The sequence below is a fragment of the Vombatus ursinus genome, unplaced genomic scaffold (genome assembly GCF_900497805.2).
Source record: "Vombatus ursinus unplaced genomic scaffold, bare-nosed wombat genome assembly UNPS02014812.1, whole genome shotgun sequence".
NCBI classification, from domain to species: Eukaryota; Metazoa; Chordata; class Mammalia; order Diprotodontia; family Vombatidae; genus Vombatus; species Vombatus ursinus.
Genome location: NW_020954590.1, coordinates 67705960 through 67731316, shown reverse-complemented (window position 1 = coordinate 67731316; position 25357 = coordinate 67705960). Strand labels below are relative to the sequence as shown.

Genomic DNA, 25357 nt, shown 5'->3' with positions numbered 1-25357 from the left:
AAAGCTTCTTTTTTACTTTTAATCTTATTAATCTTGCCTTTAATTTTCAGGACTTCCAATTTGATGCTCAATTAGGGATTTTTAATTTGCTCTTTCTAGTTTTTTTTAGTTGCATGCCCAATTCATTGATCTGTTCTTTTTCTGTTTTGTTGATATAAGAATTTAGAGAAATAAATTTTTCCCTAAGTACTGCTTTGGCTACATCCCATAAATTTTAGTATGTTGTCTCATTGTTGTCATTCTCTTTATTGAAATTGCCTGTTTCTACGATTTATTCTTTGAACCACTTACTCTTTAGGATTAGATTATTATTTCCAATTAATTTTTAGTCTATCTTTCCATAGCCCTTTGTTGAGTGTAATTTTTATTGCATTATGAACCAAAAAGAATACATTTAATATTTCTGCCTTTCTACATTTGATTTTGAGGGGTTTATGCCCTACTACATGGTTAATTTTCATATAGGTGCCATGTGCTGCTGAGTAAAAGATGTATTGCTTTCTGTTCCCATTCAGTTTTTTTCCAAAGATCTCTCAAATATAACTTTTCTAATATTCTATTTATCACTTTGGTTTCTTTCTTATTTATTTTTCAGTTGGATTTACCAAGTTGTGAGAGGGGACAGTTGAGGTCCACCACTAGTATAGTATTGCTATTTATTTCTTCCTATAACTTACTGAACTTCTTTAAGACACTGGATACTATACAACTTGGTGCATACATGTTTAGTATTGATATTGCCTCACTGTCTATGGTACCTTTTAACAAGATGTGGATTCCTTCTCCTCATCTCTCTTAATTAGGTCTATTTTTGCTTTTACTTTGTCTGAGATAAGGATTGCTACCCCTGAGGTTTTTTTTACTTCAGTTGAAGCATAACAGATTCTGCTCCAGCCCCTTACCTTTACTCTGTGTATACATAGTATCAGCAACACTGTGTGAAGATCAACTATGAATTAGTCAGCTTTTCTCAGCTATGCAAAGATCCAAGACAAGTACAAAGGACTCAGGAATGCAAATACTAACCATGCCCAGATAACAAACTGATGGATTCTGAATGCAGATGGAAAGCATACTTTTTTCACTTACTTTATTTTTTGTGCTTTTTTTTTCCTTTTGATCTGTTCCTTCTTTCACAATTGTGACTAAGAAAATATACTTTACATGATAGTACATCTATAACCTATCTCAAAATCACTACCATTTTCAGAAGGGGGAGCGAGAAAAATTTGGAACTCAAAATCTTATAAAAATGAATGCTAAAAATTGTCTTGACATGTAATTGGGGAGGGGGGAATATAATACTATTTTTAAAAAGATTCAAAAAATAAAATACAAAACTATTCTTAGCTCATTGGCTCATGGGTAAGTACAAAGATAGGAGGCAGGCTATATGTGGCCTGTGAACTATCATTTGTCAACCCCTGAGCTAGAACACCGAGTCAAATCAAGCAAGCTGATACTTAAGAAGGATAAACTCAAAGTTGAGAAGTTTCTTAATCTCAAAAAACTTGATTTTAAAAAATCAAATTTGAGAAATATAAAATGGGGAAGGTATGGCTAGATGATACAAAAAGATCGAGGGGCTTAGCAGACTACAACTTCAACAATGATATGGCAACCAGAAAATAAAAAAGAGCTCATGCAATCCTAAACTGAATTAAAAGAATCAGTGTAGTAAAAAAGGAGCTAGAGTACTACTCTGCTCTCTGCTTGGTCAGACAACACTCAATTCTAGGTGCTGTATTTTGTAAAGGGCATTTATAAATTGCAGAATATCTAAAGTAGGGCAATCAGGACAGATCTCAAGTCCATTCTGGGAATAACTATCCCAAAGAAGAGCCAAGTTGGGGAGATAAGCCTTTAAAATATCTAAAGGATCATCATGAAGGATTCAATATGCTCTGCTTAAGAGGAAATAATTAGAAACAATGTACAGAAGTTGTAAAAAAGGCAAATTAAGATTTGATATAAGGAAAAATGTCCTAACATAGCTATCTAAAGGTGAAATAGGATGCCTTAAAACTATGAACTTAAAAGTTCTCAACCCTTGTGATGTCATGGACCATGGTGGCACTCTGGTGGTCTCCTCAGAATATTTGCTGCCTACATTCGTAACAGAAGGGAATGCTACAGAGGTTAGTGAAAATAATCATACACTTTTTCCCATCAAGTTTACAGACCCCCTGAAATCTGTCCCTGGACCCCAGGTTTAGAAACTCGTGCTTTAGGATGTAGTAGGTTCTCAATGGAGATCATCAAGAAAAAGGTCAATGACCTTTCATGAGGTAGACTTAGTAAAAGGGATTCATGTTCAGGTACAGGTTGGATTAAACGGCCTGTGACATATCTTCCAATGCTGAGATTCTGTGATTCTATTTTTAGGGCTAGGGACTGAATCATTCAAGACATGTGGATGAGTGTGGAACATACTAGGAACCTAACTTTTTTTCCTGACCAACATTTTGAAAAAAGTTACCCTAGTGGAAGTTACTTAAATATCTAGATTCTTCAGTGTGCTGAAGTAACAATATCAATTTTTAATAGCAGTAGTTTTTTTTTTTTTAACGTAGGTACATGTTCTTTCATTTTGGAATAATTTTCTTTAAATTGAGATTTTTAAAAAACCCACAAGTTTATCTTTCTTTTCCTCTTCTATAAGTGGGAGAAAAAAATAGACAAGCTAAATACATTACCCAGTTTACAGTTCTTGTGTTAAACCTAATTGAAATTATGTTTCACAAAAATAAAACTTCGAGAGGTTTGGTTAAAACACTTTTGAATCTGTTATTGAGGAAACACTATTCCTCATATATAAAGCTACTATTTAATTCAATAAAATATCAACAGTTCCAGCCTTGGAGTCAAAAGGATATGAGTTCAAACCCAGCCTCAGGCACTTGACACTTACTAGCTATGTGACCCTGAGCAAGTCACTTAACCTCGATTGCCTCACCAAAAAGCAAAAATAAAATGAAATATCAACATCTACTGTTCCAGTTGATAGTGGCCCTAACACAATGTAAGAAAAATTGTTTAAATAGCTCTAATTAACATAGTAAAATATCAGGTTATTCACTTCTCAGATACTTTAATAAAAGTACCTACACTTCAATAAACTTTTATAAATAATCCGTTTTCTGAACACTACAAATCTAATCTATACAAATACCAAAATAAATCACTGCTTTAAAATGTGTAGTGTCTTAAGATGAAAAAGACATTATTTTGTGAATGTGTAATATAAAGTAAAAATGTACTTTTGCTGAAAAAAAGTAAGCCTTCTTGACTAGTTAAATCACTCACTCAACGAAATGCATTAAGTAACTAGAATATAAACCAATCGTAGTTCACGGTACTAGGAAATGGATAATAATATTCACTTCAGCAAATATAAATATAGAACACTGAGATACATAACAGATACCATTTTGTCATAATATGTGATAGTGATTATTTTATACCTGATAATAACTACATACAATTACAAAAAGACATCTTGGCAGAACTGTCATGTTAAAACAACTATAACAAGTAGTAGATACTGCATGAACCTAAAATGTAACTACACTTGTTAATGACATACCAAAAGGTTATCTAAAACAGGAGATGGCCTCCATACTAAAAGTAACCACTTCTACCACTGAATAAAGACACTAACTATAGTAAACATGGTTGGTTGTCAAAAAACATCTATCAAGTATCACAGATGCTCACCCCCCTAAAAAAAATCTTGACTCTAACAAGGCAGAAGCTCTACTCTCAACTCTTCTATGGCCTTTCTCATTTCTTCCACTGAGCTTTTCCACAAGCTGCCTATCTTACAAAAAGAACTGAAAGGAAAAACTTTCCATTTTTATTTTGAAGAAATTGCCCATTTTCAGTTTTAAAAAACTGCACAAGCTTTTTGTGGTGGCAAAGAATTGGAAACTTAGGGGATGCCCATCAATTGGGAAATGGCTAAACAAGTTGTGGCATATGAATGTAATGGAATACTATTATTCCATAAGAAATGGTGAGAAGGCAGATTTCAGGAAAACCCAGACATGAACTGATGCTGAGTGAATTAAGCAGAACCAAGAGAACATTGTACACAGCAACAGCAACAGCAACACTATGCAATGATTAACTATGTCAGACTTAGCTCTTCTCAGCAATACAATGATCTAAGACAATTCCAAGACTCATGACAGAAAATGCTAACCACATCCAGAGAAAGAACTATGGAGTCTGAATGCAGATAGAAGCATACTATTGTCATTTTTTTTCTTTCTCAGGTTTTTCCCTTTTGTTCAGATTCTTCTTTCACAACATGACTAATGTGAAAATATGTTTAACATGACTGTACATGTATAAACTATATCAGATTGCTTGCTGTCTTGGGGAGAGGGGTAAGGAAGGAGGGAGGGAGAAAAATTTGGAACTCAAAATTTTACAAAAATGAATGTTGAAAACTATATATGTAATTGGAAAAAAAATACTATTAAGGAAAAAAAACTGCAGAGGAGTTATCTTCACTTCTTTTTGAAGCAAAACTTGCCTTTATTTCAAAAGGACAGTTTATTCAAAGTTGGGGTACTCACAGGTTATCTTTATTAGGTCATTTGAAGCAAAATTTCAGACCATTATAGTCAAATACACCTGAGTTGGAAACATTTTTTTTTCCATTTAAATTATTTTTTTAACATCCTCTATTTTGGATTACCTGCACCAGTGGTGCCAAACTTAAATAGGAAAAGTGGAGAGGGGAAACAAAACACCCAAAATTCAAATGTAAATGTAACAAAATTACAAAGATCAAGCAGGATTTGAATGAAAAGGTATGACCACTCCTCTGTGGACATGGCAGATCCACAGGTATTACATATTGCACAGGTTTTCAGATTTTTTTCAATGCATCTATCAGTTATGCTGATTTTTTCCACTAAAAAAATTGTTATACAGGATGGTTCTCTGGAAAGGATTGGGAGAGAAACAGTTGGGATAACTATGATGATGTAAGAACAGAAGTCTTCACTACAAACTTATTTTAAAAAAAAGAAAAATGGAAGAAGGGGATATTTATTAGAAAATCACAAATTAAAATTTTCCATATTGTATTATATTTTTATTTATTTTGCTAAATATTTCCCAATTAAATTTTAATCTGATTTAGCAAGTTCAAGTTGGGGAATGAATTTGCCCTTTCTGATCTATACTATTGTTTTCATTTTTGGACAACCAAGAATTGGAATTGTTGTATGGGTCAATTATATCATCATAAGATAACTAATAAGGTCATTGATTAGATACCTGTACAGCTTTATACAAGGAAAAACTTATAATCATTGGGTTTTTTTACTCATCCTTAACACCATCTTTACTAAATGTAGATTACAATAGAAAAATAACACGTTGAACAAAAACAGACAGCAGGTCAGTAGTTTTGTATAAATACAATTTTTTAAAAATATTATTACAAAAATCGCCATAATTGCATTATGGAATAGCTAAAATATCAGCTGACACCACTCACTTAATACTGTTGGTCACACTGTATTTTAACCCTAGATATTTAAAAAAGGAAAACAGAAATCAGAGTAACATTCCTGTCATATAGAAGACGACATACAAAATTTAAAAACTTACAAGTTGTCTCAGTAAATGGAAAGTAGTCTGATTATCTTAAGAATATCTTCACAAATAAATTCCATTGGGAATACTCTTTAAGATACAGTCAAGATAATAAAATCATAACCCTAAAGACAAGTAGTAGCATTCCCAAACAGATAAAAGGAGAAATAAATATAATTTACTTCCATTTAACTGTTTTTAAATAAATTGAGAAGTGAATTTGCATGAATATAATTTACTTCTTTTCTACACACACACACACACACACCCCTGAAGGGAAACTTATTAGTGAAATACTGCAATGCAGAGAAACAGAAACTGAACCCAGAAACATTACAAAGCAGAGAAAAGAATACCTTTTTTTGGTGCTAATGATTTCCACTAATCTTAATGTAGTCTAATACCAAATATATCACCATCATATAGACACAAGACTACCACAAAGGATGACAAACGCTTACTTGTCTATGTCTAGGTGCTCTAGACAAGACACATGGTAGCTGTTGATATTTAAAACCTTTTATATCAAATAAATAGTAAGAGTTAAAATAAACACATAAGTAAATTTTGTGAAATGTTCTACATAAAGGATTCCTGTAGGATGCTGCATGATTACTATCCCATAGGAACTAAAACAAAAAACAAAAACAAACAGGATTATCTCAAGGCTATTCTAGTAAGAAAAAAAACATTTTACAACAAAATAAACTTTTCACCAAACAGTTGCTATAAAATAAACACAAAATTTGTTAATCAAAGTTTTCCAACTGGGGCATCTAGGTGGTGCAGTGGATAAGCTCTGGCCTTGGAGTCAGGAGGACCTGAGTTCAAAAATGACCTCAGGTACATGACAATAGCTGTGTGACCTTGGGCAATTCACTTAACCCCTATTGCCTCACCAAAAAGGCAAAAAAAAAGTTTTTTAAGAAAGATTTTCCAACAGCTTCAGTATTTCCTCTGGTGAAATGTAAGTACTATTTAGTATGACTTAACTGTTTGACCTCTGGCAGACATTTTTGCCCTTCTGGGCCTCAGTTTACTCATCTGTAAAATAAAATATTGGCCTCCAAGGTCCAAGTTAATCTTCAAGTTTCCTTCCAGATCTAAATCTTATGATTACATGAAATAAGTAAACGAAAGACTTTATTCAACTCAGGGTGAATAAATTTATTAAGTAGGTTGGTTTTGAGTTCTGGAATCAAGAGATTCCAAGAGAAAGATGTTTCAGTGGAAAAAGCATTGTCTCTGGAGTAAGAGAAACACTAAATTAATATTATTATTATTACTATTAATAATAACAACACTTAAACAACTCTTTTAAGTTTTGCAAAACACTTAAAACATTATCTCATTTAATCCTCACAACAATCCTAAACGCCGTTATGCCCATTTTATGGATGAACTAGGGCTCAAATTCCACACGTGTGAGCTGGCACAAGTCGCTTAACCTCCCTATGCTTCAGTCATCTCATCTGTAAAATGAGGGGGCTGGACAAGATGACAAATTAAGTTACTCCCAATTCTTCATTCATGTCCATACGATCCTATAATTGAAGTATCAAATGGCAAGAACACTTGTGAATAGTGTCTGGTATTGTGTAACAGGTTTATGCTTTTGCTTTGCTCAAGACCAATGATTTCACTGGTACAGGGAAACAGTAGCATGGAAATTCCCTCTACCAATGCAGATCAGCAACTCAAATATAACTTATAGATTATCTTGGAATAGAGTTTAAAGCTCTTGGAACAGAGAGTTTAAAGCATTTGTCCATGGTCACATAGCCAGTACGTGTCAAATTCAAAACCTGAACCCAACTTTCTGACTCCAAGGCCAGCCTCCATCCACTAAGTCAGTGGGGTGAAAATCAAACAGAACCAGATCTGTGCTAAGACAGAAAACCACAAACATCTTCTATGTTGTATTACTTTTTTGGGGGGGAGGGAGGTTAGGCAATGGGGTTAAGTGACTTGCCCAGGGTCACACTGCTAGTATGTTGTCAAGTGTCTGAGGACGCATTTGAACTCAGGTCCTCCTGACTCCAGGGCCAGAGCTCTATCCACTGTGCCACCTAGCCGCCCCCTATTATTTTTTGTTTTTGTTAAACAATTCCCAATAGCATTTTAATCTGATTTGGCCCAGTCTAACACCTCTGCACTCTATCATGCTGCTTCTCATTTTGAAAGTTAGAGATGTTATTGGCATACACAAAAATACTCCAGTTGCTGGAGTTAAAATCTAAAGTACATTCAAAATGATGAACATTTTTCTATTGCTTAAAGGATTATACCTGAAAGAGGAACAAAACCGCATTCTCCAAATAGTTATTAATTTAAAAACTCAAGATCTGGCAGTTCTTATTCTTGCTTTCTTGATAACGTCATCACAAATAATCACTTTAAAAATTCTCTTAATATTGTTGGTGTTAATAGTCTTTTTACTGAGTCACAAGATGAGAAGCACTTATAATACCAATCAGAGATGAAAAATAAGATTACCTCAAATAAGACTGCCTCACAATTTCATCAATGTGGTGCTCCCTACAATGGAACAGATCATCACACCCTATCCATATGTGCTTGATTCTTTCCCAAGTTCTCAATTCAGGAATTCCCAATTGCTTATTTGTTCACTAGCAAAATATCCAGTAAATCATTCACAGACAGGCCAAACAACCAACTAAGGACCTTCCTCTAAATTCCAGAGCATAGAGCTCTTGCATTTCATGGATACTAATGTAGAATGCAGGCTACCCAACAATAATTCCTCCATACTTCTTTTCTGGTGATACATTTCTCTAATGATATCCTTGGCACTTCTCTTGTGCAATTTTCTGCAGGTAATGTTTCAGCCTACTCACACTTGACAATGTGCCCTTCTACTGTCCTTTGGGTAACCCACATATGTAATTCTTCAGAAACTGAAGGATATGATGCAGAATTTTATAGCATCATGTGAGGAATATTAGTGTAAAACAGATTTGCCTTTAAAAAAAAAAAGAAAGAAAGAAAATTGAGATCATTAAAAGCACTGTACAATTTCCCAAAGGCAATTCAGCCTTTTTTTTTTTAATTGTTAATCTGAAGTACATATCCAAAATATAAATGGTGAGGTAATATGGTATAGTACATAAGGCAATGGATTTATATTCAAGACTTGAGTTTAAATAATGGTTCTGTCACTTGCTAGTTTATGTGACCAGTGACATTGGCCTCATTGCTATTCCTTAACAAGACACTCCACCTCCTAATTTCAAGCATTTGCACAGGGTGTCCCCTATGCCTGGCATTCTCTCCCTCATCTAACTCCTGGTTTCCCTGACATCCTTCAAGTCTCAACTAAAACGCTTCCTTTTGCAAGCCTTTCTAGATCTCCCTTAATGGTAGTGCCTTCCCCCAGAGATTAACTTCAATGTATCCTGTATATATCCTGTTTGTATGTAGCTGTTTACGTTGTCTCCCCCGTGAGATTTCAAGTTCCTTGACAGCAAAGACTGTTTCTACATTTCTTTTTTGTAACACTGCCTGATACATAGTAGGTGCTTAATAAATGCACTGATTTTGGGCAAGTCACAACCTCTTGCAGCCTCAACTGCTTTATCTATAAATTGAGGGGCTGAACTTGATGAACTCCAAGGTCTCTTTCAGCTCTAAACCTATGATTCCATGAAGGACCAACTCCATAAGCTGTCCATCCAGCACAGTACAGCAGAAAGATCACTGGTTTAGAAATAAAAGGACCAGATTTCAAATACGGCTTCTGATTCCTTCTGCATGACCCTACGCAAGTCACTTAAGCTTTCAGGGTCTCAGTTTCCTCATCTATAAAATGAGGGGGTTGGACTAGATGGTTTCTTAGGTCTCATCTAATTCTAATTCCATGAAGCTAAAACCCTCTAAGAGGCATTCTTTAACCATCTGGTTTTTATGGCATTAGGGTAAATTCTTCTGAGAGATTATTGATCAGTTTTTGGGGTTTTCTGGCTTCAGACCAAACACTTGACACTTAATAGCTGTGTAACCCTGGGCAAGTCACTTAACCCCAATTGCCTAAAAGAAAAAAAAAGATCAGTTTTTTGCAGTTTTTTGGGTTTGATGAAATTAGCATACTGCCATCCAAAAACAGGAGCATCTTGTTAGAATTTACCTTCTTCCATTTTTGACTCTGTGCTAAACATATTGATAGGGCAAATACCTTTGCCAAGCACAAGTCTCTAACTAATGGCCTCACTCAATTATTATTAGAGGATCGAATGAACTTATTTCTCTTGTTACATATTTCAAGGAATTTTGTATGATGTTAACAGGCATGGGAAAACAATTTGTTGTAGTAGTCTTTAAGACTTCAGTTTGCTCTACAAAAAATATTTAACACTCTATACATTGCATCCTCATGCAACACATTGGGGTCCATAATGCTAGAGTCCAAATGATTACTCCTTCCACTATTAATGATGGAAAAAAGATTGTTAGAGTAATCTTGACAGACTTTTTTTCCTTCCAATTTCAATTTTAGATACTCAACATAATCTAGTTTAACTGGGTTCTGTAAACTTGACTTCTGTTACACTACTCACTATTTTTTGAGGCTGTCATTACTCCTAATTTAACATTAAGACTTTATATACAAGTTTCTATTCAAAACTGGCATTTCTCTCATCTGTCATCTCTCTCCATTTGGCAGCTTTGCTTGAATGAGATTTACTAAGCTCTTTTAGTCTACATTGTGACAAGTGATTTACACCCTGATGTTAATCTTTGCTCAAAATGATGGTCTGACTGTACAAAGAGAGCTAATTCAGAAATGACTACCACATGGGTAAAACCAGTAGTTTCCCATCCTGCCTCTTCCATGTGACAGACAGCCTTTCAAACACTTGGAGATAACTATCAGGTTATTCCCTCTAAATCTTCACTATCAAGGCTAAACATCCCCCCTGCCTTCAAACAATCCTCAGATGGCATGAATTCAGACCTTTACCATACTGCTTGCCCTCTTCTGGACATTCTCCATGTTCTTCCTAAAATGTGGTATCCAGAACAGAACACATACTTCAGATATGGTCTGACCAGAGCAAAGTACAACAGAACTACCATATTACTTTAATCCTCAATGCTATACCTTTCTTGAAGTTGAACAAAAAAAGGAAAATGACAAATACTGGAGATGTGGGAAAACATGTACATGTACATGAACATGAACACACTGTTGGAAGAGAAGTGAACTAGTCCAGACATTCTAGAAAGCAATTTGGAACTATGCTCAAAATGTTAATAAACTGTGCATACTCTTTGATGCAGCAATACCATTACTAGGCCTGTAATCAAAAGAGATCAAATAAAGAGGAAAATGTCCTGTATGTATAAAAATATTTTAGTAGTTCTTTTTGTGATGGCAAAGAACTGAAGGAGGCAACTCATCAACTGGGAAATGACTGCAGAAATTATGGTAAATGAATGTAAAACTACTGTGCTGTAAGAAATGGTGGTGGGAATGGTTTCAGAGAAACAGGAACTTATACAAAATAATACAAAGTAAAGTGAGCAGAAAGAACCATATATACAATAATACTGTGAAGACAGGCAATTTCAAAAGGCTTAATTAAGAACTCTGATCAATTTAATGACCAACCACAATTTCAAAGGACTCATGATAAAAATTGCTATCCATCTCCTGATAGAGAGTTGATGAACTTAGATTGAGATATACATTTTTGGACACTGACATTGTGGGAATGTTTTTTCTTGACATGCATGTTTGTTAGACATGTTTGTTTTGTTTTTCTTTCTTTTTCAAGAGGACTGGAAGATGAAGTAAATTTGTTAAGTGAAAAAAATTTTTTCTTTTAATTTTAAAGCTATACCTTTCATAATATGGCCTATGATGGTTTTAGATAGCTTGGTTGTCATAGCACACTGTTGACTCAAATTGAGCTTGTTTTCCGCTGAAATTCCTAGATCTCTTTTTTTCTTTCAGGCAATTGGGGTTAAGTGACTTGCCCAGGGTCACACAGCTATTAAGTGCCAAGTGTTTGGTCTGAAGCCAAATTTGAACTGACTTCAGGGCCACTGCTCTATCCATTGTGCCACCTAGCTGTCCCTTCCTAGATCTTTTTTCCAAATAAACGTCTAGCCATGCTCCCCAACTGTATATTACAAAGTTGATTTTTTTAACCCAAGTGTAAGCTTTTAAATTTGATCTTTATTCTATTTGATCCAATGCTGTCTTTGAATCCTACCATACACTTCTATCTACTTGGTCACTGAATAAGGATCTCATATTTAGAATACCCATGGCTAAGTACAAACTGAAAACTATGTGATTCTGGGAATCCTCTGCCCCTTTTCCATAACTGCCACAATCAATGCAAATGGGGAATGGCACAAAGATGAGGGACATTTTGTGTTTTTTCTTTGTTTCATGGACTGCTTAGCCCAAGAATTCATCACCCAAGTGGCCATCCTACTGGTGATGACCCTTTTCATACTGAGTCAAGCTCGTTGTCAGGAAGCAGATTTGGTTTGGTCTTTTGCCAGAACCACACCTGAGTTTTTGAAGGCTATGTCAGCAGAGTACAAGCTCTGGATACATCTTATGTACTCTGCTGACATAACCCTCAAAAACTCAGACTCAACTCCATGTGTTCATGAACCATCCTGAAACAAGTTCAGGACTTGGTTAGGACTATGTAGAAGAAAACAAGGCTAATGCAAAATAGCTTCATTTCATGAAACAAAAACTCAATATCCAATTTACAGTGGATATCTACTTGAAATTTGTGCCTACATGAAAAACTCCATCAGTCACAAAGGTGGGTCACCAATGATTCCATCAAAATTTATTTATTATGTGGTACCTACATAGGAGGCACTGGGGTTACACAGATTACTAAAATAAGTCACTGAACTTGAGTGGTTTATAATTTTGCAGAAAAATGAGGTATATACACAAATATTTAGAATCATAGAAAATATAACTGAAAATTACCTTAGAGATCATCCAAGTCCAAATTATTCATTTTAAAAACAGGAAATTAAGATTCAGAGAGTTTAAGTCATTTGCCTAAGATCACACAGCTAAGTGTGGCAGAGGTATAACTCAAACATTGGTCCTCTATCTCCCAGCCCCAATAATCATTTCACTATACCACTCTACTGTTCAATATGCTACAAGATAGAATTTTTCAAGGAAAGAAAAAAGATCAGACAAACATATTGTACCTAGGAGGGAAGGATTTACTGTAGGGATAAAAATCATACAAGGGCAAATGATCATCAGAATCAAAGCCCTGGAGGAATAAAACGTTGCAACTTCAGATAAAGCTTAGGTTAGTCCTAGACTTTCAGGAAATCCACTATCACTTCCTATTAGTGTTAGCTAGCTCATATGATATTGTTATCCAATAAGCACAAAGAGAGAAGTCATTGAGTTTTTCTTTGTAATCTATGGAACTATGACAAACTTGGCAAACCCAGAGATTCTTCAAAGGGCTACTGAAAAATAGCAACTGAGAAGCAAGAGGACAAGGGCAGCATAAGAAGCTAATCTGTCCATCCTCACATCACCCCCACCCAGATTACAGGTACAAAAGTAAGATAGGGGCAGCTAGGTGGCACAGTGGATAGAGCACTGGCCCTGAAGTCAGGAGGACCTGAGTCCAAATCCAGCCTCATACCAAACACCTGTCACTTACTAGCTGTGTGACTCTGGGCAAGTCACTTAACCCCAATTGCCTAAAAAAAAAAAAAAAAAAAAAAAAAAAAAAAAAGATAGAAGGGACATAAATAGGGTTCGAACAAAGACTTAAAAAGTAACACCATGACCTTATTCCTAATATATGTCAACCTCCATAAATCCCTTTTATATACCCCAAATTTCCCAAGGATCATACCCACTCATCGAATATGAGAACCAATAATTTACAATAACTGCTAACCAGAATTAAGTTAAATACAAGCAACAAAATACTTTACCATACTATGTGTGGATTTACAATACGAAATTCATGTATTAACACAGATCTGTATAGGCCTTCCTTTAACTAATATATTCATAATTTTAGTACGTTTCTGAATAATTCTCTAAGTAAACTAAGGAACTTAAAAGCAAGATCTTTTTTAGAACAGCTAATATACTGAATAACAATGTCATGTAAAAAATCTGGAGACACTTGAATGATGCCCAGATCTAAGATGAAATTTAATAGAAATACATGTGTGTATGTACACATAAAAGTCTATTATTAGTTGGGCTTTTTTTTAATCAACTGAACAAACACTGGAAGGGGAAGGCATTAGATAATATGCCAAAAATTATTTATAATTTCAGTTAAGGAAAATCAATATCCTTAACTCTAATTTTATATACATACACATGCTAGAATTCCATTTCCTTATATTTTATCTTAGTCTACCTACTTTTTATCCACTTTATTAGAATTATTTATATTCCATTGTACATGTAGATTTTTTAAAAAACATTGCAATGACACAAAAACGTGCTTCTCATGTTCATAACACTATATTGTTTGAAAGAGAGGTCACACTTTTCCCATTAATTTTTGGCTTGCATAAAACCTGAGTGAGGCCAATAATCAGTGTTGGTTTTCAATGTGTTCCTATGTATATTTCCCCCTTTTAAATACATCTCATTTTAGGCTTCTATTCAGATCAGCTTGGGGTATAATGAAATGGTAACTATCAATTTGATGTGTCTATATACATTGATGATTATAATTCCATCATATTAAGATTTATAATTTGCTTCAAGTTGCTAGCAAAGACCTGCTCTGGAAAATCTAAGCTGGTTCTGATAGTCTCAAGGAAAGATACAATGGACAACTATGGAGCAAGTCTTCCCTTAGTTTTTGAGCTCTATTTGCAGGGAATATGGGGTGAAGTCAAATTATCACTTGTACATTCAACTTAGATCCAACACTAACAGTATCCCTCACCTACTTTTGAGGATAAAGTTTCCACATGGTAGACAAAATTTCAAAAACCCTGAAAAGATGCTCCACATCTCAAAAGAAAAAAATATCCAACATCTTTCTTGAGCCCATACACTCCTAAAGCCATTTTAATAACCTCTTCATTTTAACATACAAATGCAATAGAACCCCACTGTAACACTGTAACTGGTATCAGGAGATGAGAATAAAAGCATGTTACAATGATAGGGATATACTATATACATCACTATGTACTTGGAAGGATATGATTTAATATTTAGTTTTGTATAAAATGACAACATAACAAAATACTTTACGAGTTACTGCTGTATTATTACAAGTATTATTTACAATCCTCCAACATTCTTGCTAATAATGCTAAAATGACTAATAAACTGCTAGATGCTCCTAAAATAAGGCCACCTCCACTAGAATAAGAACATCTTGAGGGCAAAGACTGTTTTCACTTTTCTGCCTCCATGCTTCTTAAATGACTGAAATATAATGAAATACTGGATCAATCAACCAAAAAAAAAAAAGTCATCAGGATGTTTTCTCTAAAGCAAAGACCTGGGGTTCTCCTAGAAAAACATGAAACTACTTCACTTTTATGAAAGCATTCATACTTTAATTCAAGATGCTCTTCTAACCTCAAATTCATTATAATTAGAGATGTTTGTTGAAACTGCCTCCTAGAAACATGAAAATGGAATTACATATTTAAGTTTCAAAGACTACAATTATATGTGTAGTCAGGTCTAAATATCTGCAAAAAAATAAAAATTACTATTTATACATTATAAATTGTATCACTTCACATTACATACTTATCCAATTTTTAATTTGTTGAAAGCATAAATGATTGTTATTTTAAGATTATAGCTTTAAGTTAACTTTCAGGTTTTCTACACCCCAGACTGAAGACATGAAAAAATAACTTACATTTACCTTTGCAGGGCCATTAAAAAAAAAAAAAGCTACTTCTATATTCACTTCAGGTCCAACCCTGTCAATGCCCTGGTCACTGATGACCTACAATTCAGATTATCTGGAATTTACTCAAGCTATATTCAGTTAGTCAATAAGCATTTAAGTGCCTTCTATGTGCTAGGCACTATGATAAGAATTGGAGATATAAAGAATGGAAAAAGACAGATCCTGCAACAGAGAAGCTCAAAAGGTAACATGGGAGACCACAAGCAAATATGTGTACAAACAAGCTGTATACAGGAGAAACAGGAAATAATTAACATAGGGAAGAAACTAGAATAATTAAAAAGGGATTGGAAAAGGCTTCCTATAGAAGGTGGTAGCTGCAACTTAAACCAAGAGTTGGAGATGAGGGAAAGCACTAAAAAGAAAATTAAAATATGCTTTATGATTTTTAAGAAAAATTCATTATTTTCACAAAACATAATAACCCTTGCCAAATCACATAAAGGTTTTAAATCATTTCAAAATTTCAGTATAAATAAGCTTTCAACCCACCAATAAGAATAAATTTGAGAGCATTTTTTTCTTCTTAAATAATACATTTGAAATAAGAGCTGGACAACATAAGCTTCAAAAACACTAAAAGAATAATGATATATTAACAACAATTAGTAACCACATGACAGGATGCTGGAATTGGAGCCAGGAAAACCTTTCAAATCAGACCTCAGGCACTTTCTAACTCCGTGACTCTAAAAAAGTCACTTCATCTCTGTGCCTCAGTTTCCTCATACGTAAAATGGGGATATTAATAACACCTACCTCTCGGGTCAATGTGAGGGTCAAATAAGATAACATATGTAAAGTACTTTGCAAAATTTAAGGCACTTAAATAAGTGTACTATATAGCCACTATAGGCACTAAATAAATGCTAGTTATTTATTAGCTATGATTTCATAATCTTAGCTATTTTAGTAGGAAAAATTTGTAATATTTTGTCATATATATTATAACCTTAGAAAGGGCTATTGCCCTAATTAAGTAAAGCAAAAAAGTGTAAACTGGAAAATTCAATTAAACAAGTACTTTTATTATTAATTTCTATAAAACTTTAAGACAGTCCCCCTCCGGGGCAGCTGGGTGGCACAGTGGATAGAGCACAGGCCCAGGACTCAGGAGGACCTGAGTTCAAATTCGGCCTCAGACACATAACACTGGCTGTGTGACCCTGAGCAAGTCACTCACCCCCATTGCCTAGCCTAAAAAAAAAAAAAAAAGACAGTCCCCCTCCTCTTGCTGGTAGTTATGCTCAACTTTTTAAAAAGGGGAAGGGGCCACTCAAAAAGTTATACAATAGTCATAGAAACAGTAACAAATTATTAATGACCTTTTGACAATTCTAACACTAGACCTAAGTGAAGTTTAGAAGGTATATAACATCAACAACAAATAATAAATCAACTGTGACACTTGCATGGTAAATGAAATGAAAATGAGATTTAAAACATTATTCAAAGATTATTTCTAACATGTCACTAGTTTATAGATTTAGAGTTGAAGACCTTAGAGATCATCTAGTCCATTTACAGATTAGGAGGCCCACAGATGTTCAGCAATTTGCACAGTATTCTGAGATATTACCTTAAAATAAAATCTATCACATACCCTATGTGCTCAAATAAGTATTCATAACTACTTAAAATGAATGATAGAAGAAATGTTCTGCTCAACAGTTTTATAGTCGTGTGTGTGTAAATGGTTATTAACCAAGTCTTGCTTGACAAAGCAATTTTTAAAAACATTACACTAAATATATTTTAAAAACATCACCACCCTCTTAATACTAACAAATTCATTAATTTCGATATCTGTTTGTTTAAAGAAAGCTGAAATGTACACAAGGCAGGAAGGAAGTTTAACAGGTCATCAAAGAAATAACTGATTTTAGCCTTCTTAAAACAAATTTATCTTGCTCAGCTAATATTTCACTCGCATTGCACAGCCATTTGCTACAAAACAAAAAGAAATATAACACTAATATGCTTTCAGTAAAATGGGTAAGTTCCTGTTTTGAAAAGTGTCAACATTTCCATGAAACCAAAGTACAAAAAAAAACCCCACCTCTGCTAAATCCCAGGTGCCCACTTAATTTTACACCTCCACTTGACAGCAGCATGGCCTTTCCAGCTAGGAGTCGGGCCCTCGATGGCTGCCTTCCTCCCTCTCGCTCTCCCCCAAGTTCTGCCGTTAAAAGGGCGAAAGGACAAGCGGCCACCGCGTCCCCCCAGCTCCGTCCCCGTTAGAGTGCGTGGGTCTCGAGGGCCCATCCCTCCCCAACCCCCAATCGCCGCCAGGGTCGAGGCTGCCGGGATCGCAAGCCACGGGGCGGCCCAGGAGCGGCGGCGGCGGCCCCGAGTCTCCTCCGACGCTTTCCCGGGCCCAGCGCCCCCGGTCCCCAGCCCTCCTCAGCCCCTCGCCCCGGCCCCGGGGACCAGCCGCCGGCCGCCTTCCACGGCTCTGGGGCCGACCGGGAAACCCCATGTCTTAAGGAGAAGGAAACCCTTCGCCCTCTCTCCCATTTCCAAACCAGCACCAGGACGAGAGTTAGGAGAAGGACTGGGCCAGGGAGGAAAAAAAGTGAAGAAAACCGGCACGAAAACAGACCTGTGGAGACCGCCATCTTCTCCTGCAACCCGGGACTTCTGCCGCCCTGCACGCGCCCCGCCGCGTCATGCGGCGTCACTTCCGGGCGCGCGCGCGCCGCAGCCGGCGCCGCAGCCGGCGCCTCCGCCCCCCACCCCCCTCCCCTGCAGCCTCCGGGGCTTCCAACTGACTCGACTGAGGCGGATCCGACAGCTTCCCTCCTCCCGGCTCTGGGCTCCCCTTCGACTCCCCGCAGCATTTGCCCGTCGCCTTCCCGGCTGCGGGTGAGATGACCTTCCCCAGGTTCTGGGACTAGTCCTTATCAATTCGCATCTTTACCCTGTGGAAGCCTCGGCCACCATCCCACTTCCGACACCCCACCCCCAACGGCCAAGATTCGTTGACGTCCCCAGGTGTAGGGGAGGGGAAGTGGGACGGAGAGAAGATGGAAAACCCGAGGGCGACCCCCTCCCCCCAGCCAAGCTTCGCTGCTGCCCCGAGACCGGGATGGGAGGGAGGGGATACAGAGAACCCAAGGGAACGCCGACCCCGCCCCCGAAGCCGAGTTTGGCGGATGTCCGGAGGGGGAGGGGCGAGGAGATACAAAGGAACCCGTGGGAACGGCGGGTCCGAGGGACTAGAGGAAGCACCGAAAGCTGGAGTGGGGAAAGGCTTGCGCCCCGTGTAGGGGAACCCCTTAACTTTTACCTGAGTAAGTGATAAGGGGGAGTAGCTTTTTCAACCTCGTTGTATGGTGTCAAGGAGAGAGGGGGTAATGGGCGCCCAGCCACCTGGAGCACAACCACAAAAGTAAAGCTACCAGGGATGCTGCTTTTTAAGAGTTAAGGTCCCAGGATACACAGGTTGCTTTGGAAAGTGGTGTTGCTACTAATCCTACGTACACTTCAGAGGCACGTGCCTGACCCTTCAGTACTCCGCACAAAAGTCTTAAATTAATCTTATCCTGTTGATAGTACTTGTATCTTCCCTTCACAATCTGAAAATTAAGACGCTAGATTATTAAATGTAACTATAGCTTTTTTTTTTTTTAAAGGTTCTTGCCATACTGCAGTATCTGATTGCTTTTTTTTTTAAACAACTACAGCTTCTACCTGAAGGTCAGAATCCTCGTTTAAAGCCCCTCTTTCAGCATGTTGCGCCTCAGCCGTCCCTGATTTTCTACCCAAATACGTTGTAATGATCATAACTCCAAAAGTCTCACTTAACACGTATGTAATCACTTAAGTATGTTCTATTATAGTTGGTGTCTTATTCCCCTACTAGAATGGTGAGTTTTGTGAGGTCAAAGATGGTGTCTAATCTAATAACTCAGTATTTTCCTCTAGCATTTATCACAGTGCATAATACATAAATGTTTAAATGAAGAATGAATAAATCATTCTTGGTGAAATTGTGTTGTCTTAGTATATATTCTTCTAATTCCGCTTTTTTCTCACTACATCTCTCATGTATTCCCATATTTTTTAGTATTCTTTCTATTTGTTGCAATGATATTCTGCTTTGCTAATATATGCCACAATTTATGCCGCTGTTTCTCAATGGTTGAATCTTTATGCCCAGTTTTCATTACTAGAATAAATAAAGCTGCTATGGATATCACTTAAAAAAATAAATTGTATTGTCTTTTAACATAGGCTAATTATTATTAAACTTTAAGTTTCACAGAACCTTAACCAACAAACCAAATGCTGATTCTGAAATTCCTCTTATTATTATTATCAGTTATTCATCAACACTGAAATTCCTTTATCTGATAATCTCTGGTCCTTCCACCTTTTCCTCAGAGTTACAACCTCAACCCAGTTCTTTATGGTCCCTTGACCTCCAATCCCTTCATCTGACCCCAATCACCGCACTTCTCACCTCTTCCCCATGCCTTCATCCCTGCATTGACTACTTTCACCTCTGCTCTCCATCTTGATCCTTTGGTAAACCATTTCAATTCTGCACTGTCCTTTTCTCTCCAGTCCTTTTTCTGTCTCCTTTCTTGCCCTGCCAGGTCCTAGCCTTGAAATACTCCCCCTGTCACTCTTACTTATGTACGCTGAACAAAGCTGGATGCTGACCACCTTGCTGTTCATCAAACAAGATATATCTCCCAAGTCTAGGCATTTTCAGTTGCTATTCTCTGTGCCTGTAATTCTCTTCCTCCTTCTCTCTGCCTCCTGGCTTCCTTCTATTCAAAAACCCACCTTCTACAGGAAGCCTTTCCAGATCCCCTTAAGATAGTGCCTTTCCTCCAGTGATTATCTCCAATTTATTCTGTATCTTGGTGGTAGATAATGGTTGCCTGTTGTCTTGCCCTTTAGTCTCTGAGCTCCTTCAGAGCCACAACTGTTTTTTTGTCCTTTTTTTGTATAACTAGAACTTAACATGTTGCCTGGCACATAATAGGTACTTAATAAATACCTTTCAACTTGACTAATGTCCTTTACAGGCTATATATATAGAGACCCAGTTGGCTCTCTATTCTTAAATACCCCAGTTAGGGCCATTTAAGACTCACTTAAAGACTTAGCTCTATACCACCCTTTGGAACCTATCTAACTAAATAGACTCTGTACAGAAGGAAAAAAAAGGCCTTCTGAATCCATAATTCAAATGGTTCGATCTCAAATAGCTTACTTGATGTGATTCTAAGTTTATAAAACACTTTCCTTATTCATTCCTCATTCACAGAGTAAATGGTATAACTTGTTACAAATGAAAAGTCTAGAGAAACATAATTTCTGGGTAATTAATCTGTTAATTATAGCTAGCAAACAAATAATAGCTTGAGGTCAGTGGCTTTCTCTTATAAACCAAAGACCACCCCCAGAACATTGAATGCTTAAAAAAGCCTTTGGAAGAGGGGTGTACCTGAGGACAGAGTCAACTCTGGTTAACAATCAATGAGGGAGTGAACATATTGAAGAGGAGGTGGGCAAAAAGTCTTCAGCTCCTCCTGCTGAGAATGTGACCTGATCATGAAACTGGGCTACCCCTAGCAATTTGTACAAAAGAATCTACTCTACCCAGACTACTCTGTCTGGTTTTCCCCTTCATAAACTGGTACTCAAACCCAAGTTTCTTCGCTCCCAAGTCCAATGCTTTTTCTATTATGCCTTGTTACTATTCCTGTGCTAAACTTGCAGCTAAACTCTAGTACTTGTACCTTCTTCATTTTCAGTAAACTCTTTATCTCATGCCTCAGCTCCACTAATTATATGTCCTGTATACCTCCCTGATGCCTAGGTTCTTGTTTAGGGATCCTGTTTTTTACAGTAATTCCTCCAGCAGTAGGACCAGGTGAAATAGAGAATCTCAGAGGCATACAGAAACCATTGTTAGCAGGGGTATTTAAGATGTAGGAAGATCTGTTCCCAGGTAGATAAGTATGCTTGCCACAATCTTGGTACCTCTAGGTAGGTTGAGTGTATTCCAGAGTGAAGGTTAGACCCAGGTAAGCCTCTAGAGCTTGGTGAGAAGAGTAAGGCTAGCTTTCTAGAAGTTCTTATGTGAGTGTTTCTATGCTTCTCCAGAAACTCAGCTAGCATGGAACAGCTAGAAAATTTTATGTTGGAGATATCTTTTTGGATTTCTCATGGCAGCATTTGGTATCATTCCTGGTGGTATGCGTCCAGTAAAGTTTGAGGCTGTGACAAAGCTATTTATGTACAGCCCAGACTGAACTTTGTTTTATTAATTTATTTTGATTTATTAACAATCACTTCTGTAAGCTTTTGAGTTTTAAATTTTTCTCCTCCTCCCCCAAGACGGCCTGCAATATGATATAGGCTATACATAGACATTCCTATTAAACATTTTCACATTAGTGATGTTGTAAGGAAGAATTAAAACCAATCGGAGGAACCACAAGAAAGAAAAAACAAAATAAAACAGAAAAATAACATAGTATGCTTTGATCTGCATTCAAACTCCATAGTTCTGTCTTTGGATATGAATATCATTTTCCATCATGAGGCCTTTGGAGATGTCTTAGATCCTTGAATTGCTGAGAAGGGTTAAGTCTGTCAAAGTTAGTCATCAAACAAAACGTGGCTATTACTGTGTACAGCGTTCTCCTGGTTCTGCTCACTTCACTCAGCATCAGTCCATGCAAGTCTTTCCAGGTTTTTCTGAAGTCAGCCTGTTCATCATTTCTTATAGCACAATAGTATTCCATTACATTCATGTACCACAGCTTGTTCAGCCATTCCCCAGTTGATGGGCATCCTCTCAATTTCCAATTCTTTGCCACCACAAAAAGCTGCTATATATATTTTTGTACATGTGGGTCCTTTTCCCATTTGTATGATCTCTTTGGGATACAGCCTTAGAAGTACTATTGCTGGGTCAAAAGGTATGCACATTTTTATAGCCCTTTGGGCATAGTTCCAAATTGCTCTGCAAAATGGTTGGATCATTTCACAACTCCACCAACAATGCATTAGTGTTCCAATTTTCCCACATCTTCTCCAATATTTATCATTTTCCCGTTTTGTCATATTGGCCAGCCAGACTGAACTTTTGATCTGGTAATTGTTTTGACACTCTGCCCCATCACTATAAAGTTGAGTTTGAGAGCCCTAAATATATAACAGAGCGGAGAAATACTCGATGGCCATATAGATTTTTTTGAAAGAAAAAATACATATTGTTAATAACCACTTTAAAAGTTTATATCAGCAAAAATGTATCAAGCACCTACTTTGTTCAAGAAACTACCAGGTGCCCAGGATTTCGACATACAAAGTTCAAATTCTATAATAATCAAAAACTAGCAAATAAAAACTTTTAAGGCACCACCTTACACATATCAAATTGGCAAAGATAGATAAAAATAAGTGTTTAAAAAGTGTCTTCAGGGAAGCGGGTACTCTATTATATTATTGGCAAGGTTTCTGGGGAATACTTAGGAACATAAAATAGTCACAAAGTTGATCATGACCTTTGGCCCAGTAATCCCCTTGCTAGGTCTACAAAGGATCAGTCAGTTTAGAGAAGTTAGTAATTTGAAAGATAACTAGGAAAGTTCAACACTATCATTTTATAGATAAGGAAACTGAGGCCTTCAAAGGCTAAGTAATTTGTACAAGGTAGTAAATAGCAAAAACAAGAATTGAACCAAAGTCTGTTACTAAATCAAGTGCCAGTTATTTTTTCCTTGCAAACAACAAATTAGATGATATCTAGGATTGCTCCTCTCTGAAAGTCTATGATAGGGAACCAAGATGGCAGAGTAGGAACCCAGCTGAACTGTCCCAACATTTCCCTCCAAATAACTTTAAACTAACATTTCAAATCAAATTTTGGAGTAGGAGAGCCGACAAAAAGTCAGAGGGAAACATTTTTCCACCCTAAGACAACTTAGGAGGTCCACAGGAGAGGTCTGTAACACTACAGTGGGCAAAGGCCAAAAGCAGGCAGGAGCATCAGCTGTGGGGCTTTGAGGAAGCTGGAACTTTTTAAGTTCTCAATCTAGAGTTGGTAAGGAGGTTGGACAACTGGGGGAAAAAGAGATTACAGGAGACCCTTTGCTGGTACTGGGTGCAGCTGGTGCTGATTAGCAACTCTAATGCCCATAATCAGTTCTAGGTTGCAATTGGAGGGGGAGGAGTACTTGTGGTCAGTTACAAGGGAACAGTTTCAGGGGCAAAAAGAAGGCAGTCCTTACCCTCAAGGAATTTACAATCTAATCGAGAATCTATTCAATGCAGGCTTTTCTCTGGTTCTTTTAATATTTCTAGATACTATTGTGTCAGTTAAGCTATTCGTCTATTATCCTTCACTTTTACTACAGGACAGACATACCTTCTCCAGTCAAATGTGTCTTTTATGACTACTTTTAACATCTAAGTAATTGTTGGTTAAATCCTGAAGCTTACTAGGAAAAACAACAAGATGTTGTGCGTAGAGTGCAGGACATGGAGTCTGAAAGACTTGGATTCAAATACCACCACTGATACTTACTATTTGACTATTAAATAAGTCACCAAACCAAAATGGATATTTCCTCAAGTACAAAATGGGGATAATAATTCCTGTAAGATTGACCTCACAGGGTGATAGTGAAGTCAAATGGAAGAATGTGTATAAAGCACTTCACAAACATTAAAAAACTGTGTAAATGCTAGTTGTTATATCTACTTTCATCTTTTCTTTTCCCCTTCAGTAACCAACAATTTTCATTCTTCTGCCATCATACTGTTCTATAATTTCTAGCTATATCATACCCCTAAGATAATATTGGTGTTTAAAAGATGGCTTTTTACAGCACCTTGAGGTTGTTATTTCCCAAATTCAATCCAACCCACTATTCTATTCAATTTTTACCCAATTTATATTTTCCTTTCATGGATAACCATGTCCTAAGAAGTTATCACCTAATGACAAGCTTTCTGATAAGATTTGCTTTTGAACAGCAGACCAAACTCAAAGCCTTTTATGTTTAGCTGTTGTAGTCTTCAAAAAACCAAGACTACCCTAAAACCATTATGAGCCATCCAAGTAAGGGTGCTTTGAAGTGTGATGGAAAGACTATGAAGGGATGCAAAATGATATCAACAGAAGAATGAACTTACTGACTACAATCATGGGAGAGGGGAGGAAACCGCATTTGAAAAATGATACAGAATGTTTTTATTATTTTGTTAAGATATGTATTGTTATTTAAACAAAAATGTACGTAGTTAAAATATCAATAGAAAATTAGATCATGGAGGGCAAGGACCCTTTCATTTTTGTGTTTGCAACCCTAGCACCTAAGCACAAAATATAAATTTAATATTTATTAAATTCAATTGTGTTGAATTTTAAGGCCATATTTAGCGTTTTACTCAATACTTTATGTGTGTTAAGAATGAAACTAGTTTAATAGTTTTTTGTTGATGATGATGATGATATTTTACAAATGTATATATTCTTTAAAGGGTGCTATCAGCAAATTAGGAGAGCATGGAAAAATGTACCTGTCACATAAAAAAAATCATTTTATTACCTTTAGCATTTTTAAACCAACTTTAGATTTATAACAATTAGATTTAATTAAAGAAATGTAATAATAGTATAGTGCTTAGCATGCACCTGTCACTGTTTTAAGCACTTTACAATCATTTTATCATTTTGATCCTCACAACCCTAGGAAGTGGGTACCATTGTTACAGAGCAGGAAACTGGGGCAGAGATAAGATAACTTGCTTGAGATTACACAGCTAAT

General features: G+C 36.5%; 1 protein-coding gene across 2 annotated transcripts in view; it reads right to left on the bottom strand.

Annotated features, from left to right (window-relative positions):
* Positions 1-18231, bottom strand: part of LOC114054295 (ubiquitin-conjugating enzyme E2 variant 2) — a 47730-nt gene extending 29499 nt beyond the window's left edge. Inside the window, exon 1 of one of the 2 annotated variants that reach the window (XM_027877498.1) lies at positions 18160-18231. In XM_027877498.1, the coding sequence (XP_027733299.1) occupies positions 18160-18175 (16 nt within the window). In that variant the 5' untranslated portion in view covers positions 18176-18231. The remainder of the gene's footprint in view (positions 1-18159) is intronic. The other variant, XM_027877499.1, reaches the window with a different exon arrangement.
* Positions 18232-25357: the final 7126 nt, after the last annotated feature.